At 36.5% G+C, this 8068-nt stretch overlaps 1 protein-coding gene across 1 annotated transcript; it reads right to left on the reverse strand.

Moving 5' to 3' along the window:
• Positions 1–241: 241 nt before the first annotated feature.
• On the reverse strand, positions 242–7701 carry LOC117119891 (U3 small nucleolar ribonucleoprotein protein MPP10-like; the record flags this gene model as incomplete). Its single annotated transcript, XM_033264876.1, is given in 8 exon segments — positions 242–477; positions 1175–1405; positions 4496–4603; positions 5113–5220; positions 6112–6317; positions 6615–6756; positions 6928–7060; positions 7541–7701. Coding segments are annotated over 8 exon segments (1236 nt in total), but the record flags the coding sequence as incomplete, so codon positions are not given.
• Positions 7702–8068: the final 367 nt, after the last annotated feature.

Genomic DNA, 8068 nt, shown 5'->3' on the forward strand with positions numbered 1-8068 from the left:
CCAGACGACAACATGGTGTCTACTGCACCCCCGAAGGGCCAGTTGACGCAAATACTCTTCCTGTGAACAGTACCCAGGGATTGTTATTCCGTGACCCTGACTGAGGCTCTAGACGGCCCCTTGTTTGGACCTGTCAGACCCCTGTTGGCAGGTTTCTGGAGCCACCACTCTCCAGTGGGTCTATTATGTATTGTTCCATGATCTCCAATGTTGCACAAATGAAGTAAATTAAATTCCAAAGTTTGTTTTCCTTTTCATTATCGATTTATTTTATATCAAATGAAGATTTAATTCTTCTGAATCTATATAAAAACAAATAAAATTGATTCTTTAAAGTTTAAATTTCTTTGCAGAAATCTGAGATATATTGCGCTTTAATCGTTTCTTTGATCCATGTATCTCAGTTTGTACCTCCTCTTGAAGTCGTGTGAAGAACGTCTTTGATGAGGTCAATGAACTCCTGTTGCTAGATTTCTCCTGAATTTAATACAAAAAATAAATTATTACAAGAATAATTTTGTATTGGCTACTCAAGGTGCTAGTTAGAGTAAGACTCAACAAATTATTATCAGTCGATTGGGGTGCCAATTGCCAGGGATGAGAAAAGTGGGTGGATGATAATCCAGGACAGAAACCTAACTTGTAGGCCTCGTAAACACTTCTTTCATCAGAACACACGATCGGGAAAGTTTTCTTACACTAGAACTATCAATACTTATGATATATAATAAACCTTTTTAAAAACCAAAATCATTAGGCAAGTTCAGAAGAGTTATTTGCATAGTTACTTCTAAGCTTTGAAAAAGAGTAAGCATCATGTGGACACTCGTCGGAAGTAACACGCATATAAAATTTTACGTCTGTCATGGCTGTCTGAACGTAACTAGAGGTTTAGAGAGGTGTATTTTAAGGAGGTTTGTTTTAGATGTGAACATAATCCTAGTGTTTGGAGGATTAGACCCAGTGACTATAGCATTTTAAGCACAAATCTACCGATAACTTCAAAGTTAATCATATTATCAATAGTTCAACAACAACAGCAATAAAAAAATATCAGCAATAGTAATAATATTAATATTAATATCATTACTGTTATGTATAAGCCTTACATAGCCCTATATTATGTGGGCTTATATCAGGGACATACAAAAAGCAAACAAAAAACTGTACATACCTGTACAATCTTGGTTCTATTTGAGAATCCTTTGGCCTGCTTTTGTAGTTTTTCCATTGATGCTTTCTTTGTTACTGGATTCATCTTTCCTCTATTCAGCTTCTCTTTCAATTTCTTCTGTTTAGAAAGAGCTGTGATGTGTTGACGTAGTTTCTTCTTCCTTCTTTCCCGCTTTTTGTCTGTGTCTGATTTTTCTTCCTTAGATTTTATCTCTCCACTACCCACCTTCATCTTTAAATCAAAATAAATACGTAAGTAAAAACAAGAAATAAATAAGAAAATTTATAATCCACATAAGGCAAGACCTTTTTTATTCCTTGTTTCGTGTACTTATTTTTTTACAGATCATCGGACGAGGGCAGAATAAAAATAAAAATAAAATTTTGTTTTCTTATTTAGCAAATAGTTTTGCCAAAAACTTCCAGACAAAGGAGAAAATAAAAATAAAATTTTATTGGTGAAATGTAAAATAGGATGGTTTTAACCATCCTATTTTACATTTCACCAATAAAATTTAAAAATGTTTAAATTTTAAATTAAAAATTTTTTTTTAAATATTTCTTCCCAATTATATAAATTTGAAGCATTTAAAAATGCTTCAAATTTATATAATTGGGAAGAAATATACATATTTTATCTTTGGAGATTTCAAGGGATGGCGTAATAAATATTAAAATTTTTTTTTTCCCGAAATTCCCATTTCTTGTTGTGCGGGTGCGCTAATTGGAAAAAAATAAAATTTTATTTTTATTCGAAATCATCAATATTTGCGTTTGGCGGGTTTCGCAAAACAAGGTATAAAAAAAGTCTCGCTTAATTAGAACCAGAACCCTGCGGGTGCGTACGTTCCTTTGTACGTAAAAAATCAATGTACATTTGTGAATTGCAATAACTTGATTGTATCTTTTTGAATAATGATTGTGTAAGGTAATACAGTATTTTCATTTTGAGTCAAAAAAATCAGAGGCAGATCCAGAAATTTATGAAAGGGGGAGGGGGTTCTGAGAAGTGCAGGGATGTCGTTATATGCAGGGCGGAGGTGCGCGGCGCCGCCAACTCTTGACGTCTTGTGCCCATCCTAAAGCTACTTTTAAGGCCTTCTGCCCAGCCTCATACAAATTCTCCCGCCCACTTAAAATCATGAAGAAACACAAGTTTTTGCTCCATAAACCGTATTTCCCAGTGAATAAGCCGCAAATTTTATACGCGATTTTCCCCTCGAAGTTTGGGGTGCGGCCTATACACTAGTCGTTAACTTACTCCCAAAAAGTTCAGATCGCGAACGGCAGCAAAAATAAGGCGCCGTCTGTCTAGCTTGGGCCCATGCTCCTAGCCCAATTAATTAGCCTAGCGTTTGTTGAAGGGCTAGTATTTGTAATTATACTCGCTATACAGTGCTGTACTGTGATTCCTACTACATTTTCTACGACAGTCAAGCAATGGTTTGGGTTGTTTAAATAATTATTTTCATAGTTACTTTCACTCAAACAATATTGAAACACGTTTTATTCGAAATCGCTTCGCTCAAAACAATAAATAACCTTCTTTTCGGGAGTGTGGTCCTAGAGGTCACATGAGCAGCTTCATTTATGATGTCGCAACAAAACACACGTGGGCTGTTGAAACTTTCTGTTCGACGTCTGGTTCCCGGTGGCTTGTACCGTTATAGAAAGAATACTGATACCGCTATATTTCAGAATAAAAGCTTGTGAAATTAATTTATGCAATAAAACACGAGTTTTCTTGAAGTAGTTGTAATTATTTTACTGGAAATTAATTGAAGAAAGGCATACGTTCGTCCGTCTATCACATGCCTCCATTACATGCATGCTCTATATTTGAAGCTCTCTGCCCCCTCCCCCTCAACAACTAATATTGTGAAGAAATCTCCCCCACCCACCCTCATGTTCGTCCATCCGTCTATCACATGCCTCCATAACTAATGTTTTGATGAAATCTCCCCCACCCACCCTCAGGTTCGTCCGTCCGTCTATTACATGCCTCCATCACATGCTGTATGTGTATAGACGGTCAGTCCATCACATGCTGTAAATTTATGTGTCCATAATTTTAAGGTTCTCCCCCACCCCCACCTGGGACTGTCCATCAGATGCTGTATTATCTAACCATTAGTTTCCCAAACATCATTTGATGAAGCTATGCTGTAAATTTTTGTGTCCATAATTTTAAGGTTCTCCCCCACCCGGGACTGTCCATCAGATACATGCCTCCATCACATGCTGTATATGTGTATAGACAGTCAGTCCATCACATGCTGTAAATTTATGTGTCCATAATTTTAAGGTTCTCCCCCACCCGGGACTGTCCATCAGATGCTGTATTTTCTAACCATTATTTTCCAAACATCATTTGATGAAGCTATGTTGTAAATTTGTGTGTCCATAATTTTAAGGTTCTCCCCTACCCGGGACGCCCATCAGATGCTGTATTTTCTGACCATTATTTTCCCAAACATCATTTGATGAACTCCCGTCCCCCCCGCCAACCAGGTTCGTCCGTCCATCACATGCTGCCCCCGCCAACCCTTAGGTTCGTCCGTCCATCACATGCTGCATATTTATGTGTCCAGAATTTTTAACGATCATTTCTTGGAAAATAATTCAACAAATGTGGATTTTTATTGCTTGACGATAGGCTGGTGGTAGGCCAGAAACCTACTTCACGTAGGCCTAACGGTATAGTATATCAGATGTGTCTAGGCCTACACCAGGTCCGACGGTGTCGCCCAAAGAGAAGCCTACATTACATATGTGTCTAGGCCTAGGTACACCAGGTCCGTCAATCTTAGCCGTTAAAGTATACTAAAACACTAATAGAACACACAGAACACCTTCAAATAATAGCACAAGTAAGTGGCCGATATGCCACAACTATCTCGGTTCGCTCAATGTTTACTGACAGTCGCGAAAACAACATAAATAACTTTTCTAGGCAGCTCGCGACAGAAACAAAATGTCGGGAAAGTTTGACCCGACGCATGCGCAAATCAAATTTTCGACTAAAAAACGACTCAAAACTGGTGGTAGGGGGTATATGTTTTATCGCCTACAGCTTACATTTTTCATCTAACCGAAAAAACAAACACTTCTTGCACAATTGCATGTCCACAAGCAACTATCGAGCACAATGTATACCTGCCACTATGCACCGTTTCGGAGCCTATTTGTTTACAAATATGCTGACCTCTCTTGGTGTCACATCTCATACACACATTTTACATGTGAACCATTACATTAGTTCCATGTGACCTAAGGTCACAAAGGAACAAATAAAAGGAGAGTAAAGTGTCAATTTATTTACTTTGAGTTCCTCCGGAGCCAGAAGATCAGCATCGTTAACTGTTACCGGCGCAATATCCTCAATGGTTATGGTCGGCATATTGTGTACAACTTTGATCTCTGGTAATGGCTGTAAAGAATTAAAGAAAATTGTTTTCTATAAGCAGTGTTCATGACAATAATTTGTTAAGAAACATCTAATTAATAATGACTTGCATGATGAAGCTAACATAAACATTACAAAATATTGCTGCTCAATATATATGTACAGTATAACTAGTTACATAGTAAAAATTTAACCCTTTCCAGTCGAATGGCGTCGCGACGACGCCCTCTTTGACAGTACTTTATAGCAAGGGGCGTCGTACGTACGCCCTGTATAGATTTCTTGATAATTTGTTTTATTGCTATACTGCCCTGTATATAATTGTTTGAGAGTAATGTAGGAGTATTTCTGAAGAGGGCCTCCTATATTCAGACCAAATAAAATGCCTGCGCCCAGTAAAAACCCGATATTTAGTGTAAATGATGTAATTTTTTAGCTTTGGTACAGCCTCAGTCCTCTCGATTTGAGGACTCAGAGTAGGACTTACACTAGACTAAGGCGAGAGATGAAGATACATCTGCATCTGTACTTACTGGTTTTGGGATGTAATGGAAGTTGGACAATGCATCTAATTTGACAAATAAAGACTGCATCATCTTGCGGATCTCAACATGCTCCTTGTTCTCCTCTTCTTTTTTTTCCTGCAACAATAAAAAGTTCAACAAGTTTTTAGTTAAACAAGAAAAATGCAATGTTAAATTATTAAATAATTCCATCTGGTTTTGTATAGGGAATAATACTGTACCACCAATAGTTCCCACCAACTTCAATAATGATGCACTAGATGTTTCTTAAAGGTCAACTCAGACAGCATTGTACGACTCAACACGATGCAATTTGTTGTCGCTTCAGGTCTGTGTGAGTTAAACGCATATGCGATGGTTTGTGTCAGGGACAGTCTGAGTCATCTAGAATAATAACATGTTTAACCCTTTCCAGTCGTATGGTGTTGTGAGGACGCCCTGTTTGACCATACTTTATAGCGAGGGGCATTGTACGTACGCCCTGTATAAATTTCTTGATAATTATTTTATAGCTAGGCTGCTCTCTATAGGATTTTTTTGGAGTGATGTAAGAGTATTTCTGTAGAGGGCGTCCTGTATTCAGACCAAATAAAATGCCTGGGCCCAATAAAAACCAGACATTTAGTGTTGATGATGTAATTTCTCAGCCTCAGGCAATGGTAATGGGGCAGACTGGAAAGGGTTAATATTTCTCAGAACGGCATAAGACTGTCCCCGACGATGAATTGTGTCAGGCTGCTTCGTGCTTTATGCATGCTTTATTTTCACAACATCCACAAGAGTTCACTATCAGACCAAGTGAACTAACACAAGCTTTGATGAGGGTTTCATTGATAACATGATGAAAGTAATGGCCAGTCAGAAGCCAGAAAATCAAACAATAATACAAAAATGTTATGAGCATTAAATTGTGAAAAATATAGAAATAATAGCAAACAGTTTGGGAAGAATGTTATGAGAATTGTGGGAGGTTAAAAAGCCTTGTGGGAAGAATACAGAAATAGTTACCTGGGTTTGTTTTAAATACTCTTCTTCATAGATAGCACTAAGACTACTCTTACTCTTCTCTTGATTGAGTGTCACTCGTTTCTTGAATTCATAAACCTCCTCTTTTGGCTTCACCTTTCTCTCCACATCATCCCATGCTCTATCTTTGATCCTTTGTGTTATCATTTCTTCTAATGTCTGTGTAGTTTCCTCAGTAATAACAGGAGCTGGAGGGATTATTAAGAACAGACAATTTAGGCCTACATCAATAATTTAAAGAAAATGTTTGGCATATCATAATTCTATCCAACAACTCAGCTACAGTATACAGGCAGAAATTTATAACTCAAAATTATATAAAGACCAATATCTCTTCATAGAAGGATGAACAATGAACATATTAGTATCTCTTTGAGATTTGATATTAGCACTCATTTCATAATGCTGAAATTTTTAGGGTTATTCTTGATGGGTGTCACACCAAAAAAAAAGAAATCTAAATTAAAAATTTTTCTCTGAATTACCTGGGTTAGTGGTGACTTCAAATTGTATATCTTCGGACAATAAACTGTTTTCTGGCCTTTTTAAAGCTGTAGTTTCGCCAGACATTTGCCATGGCTTTTCTGCCATGTTTGCATTTTCTAACTCGGCAATCTTTTTCTTCAGCTAAAAAAAAATATCCACACAGATCATACTTAATTTCCAAAAGAAGTTTTTTAAACTTATAGTTAGCTGAAAGTCTGAAATATTTTAGCTCTGCTACAGTAGATGAACAGAGCTGGATGGACCATCAAAGGATAAAGGTATGGTTTCAAAAATAGGTTAAGTGAAACATACTTTTATCTGTCTTTTTTCGTGTCCTGATGTTTCTTTTTCTTCCTTTACACTTCCAAGAATATCTTCAAGATTTTCACCATCACTACCATCATCCTCTTTACTTTTTTTTCCTGTCTTCTTGAAATAAATTTCACTTTGGAAAATAACAACAAAAAACATATAGAACTTCAAATTGATATGTAGTGTAATACTGTATTGTATTAGATGGGTGTCCCATTCGGGCAGCAAATAAGGTCTTAATGCTTTGGGCAGCAACAACAATGAACAAAATAATATATTTAGTAAGTAGTAGTACCGGTAAGTATAATATACAGTATTTAGTTTTTTACACAGATCCTTCCTGCTTGTTTACTTCACATTGTATTATTTTGCACAAGAGACATTTATTAATAAAAAAAAAATATCTGTAAAGATCCTAGTGTAAATCCTTGAGTTATTGTATTTTTTACTACAGTAACCAGATCTTGAGATGCATCATGCCTCTATCATCAGTGTCAAGCAACTGTATACTGGTTCAAAAGTGATGTCTTCTGGCCATCATACTTTAAATAATATTACACTATCCAGATATTCAATATTAAAAAAAATATATAATTATTATTATATCATTTACGTTTCATCTTCATCTAGGACAACATCCCTTCCCCAGTCACTGTCCACCTCCGATTCTTCCTCTTCATTATCATCCTCTTCATCTTCATCTTGAACTTCATCTTCATCATCTTGGAAGTAATCTTTATAATGAAGTTCCCGTGCACTTTGTGTAACTGGTGCCTATAATTAAGTTACCATGAAAAAATATTGTTCATTTTACCATAAACATTGCCATCCTCCAATCATCCTCCTAATTTCACCACCAACCTCATCACCACCATCCTCTTATATACTGCATCCTCATCATCCCACCACCATTCCATTCTCATCATTACCAGCACCACCATTCTCATTGTTGCAACCACTGACATCCATCAAAATCTTAACAATCATCATTATCTTTATACTGTACCATCACCATACTTACTTAGTATTATCACTACTATCATCTTTGTTGTTGCCATTGTCACTATCAGTGTTTGTATTATATTTGTAATGCCCAGAGAAATGGAGTAGAATTCATATCTACTATCTTCACCTTTATCAT

Source organism: Anneissia japonica, unplaced genomic scaffold, assembly GCF_011630105.1.
Source record: "Anneissia japonica isolate Jap-2015-1 unplaced genomic scaffold, ASM1163010v1 scaffold724_len3256291_cov202, whole genome shotgun sequence".
In the NCBI taxonomy this organism is placed as follows: Eukaryota; Metazoa; Echinodermata; class Crinoidea; order Comatulida; family Comatulidae; genus Anneissia; species Anneissia japonica.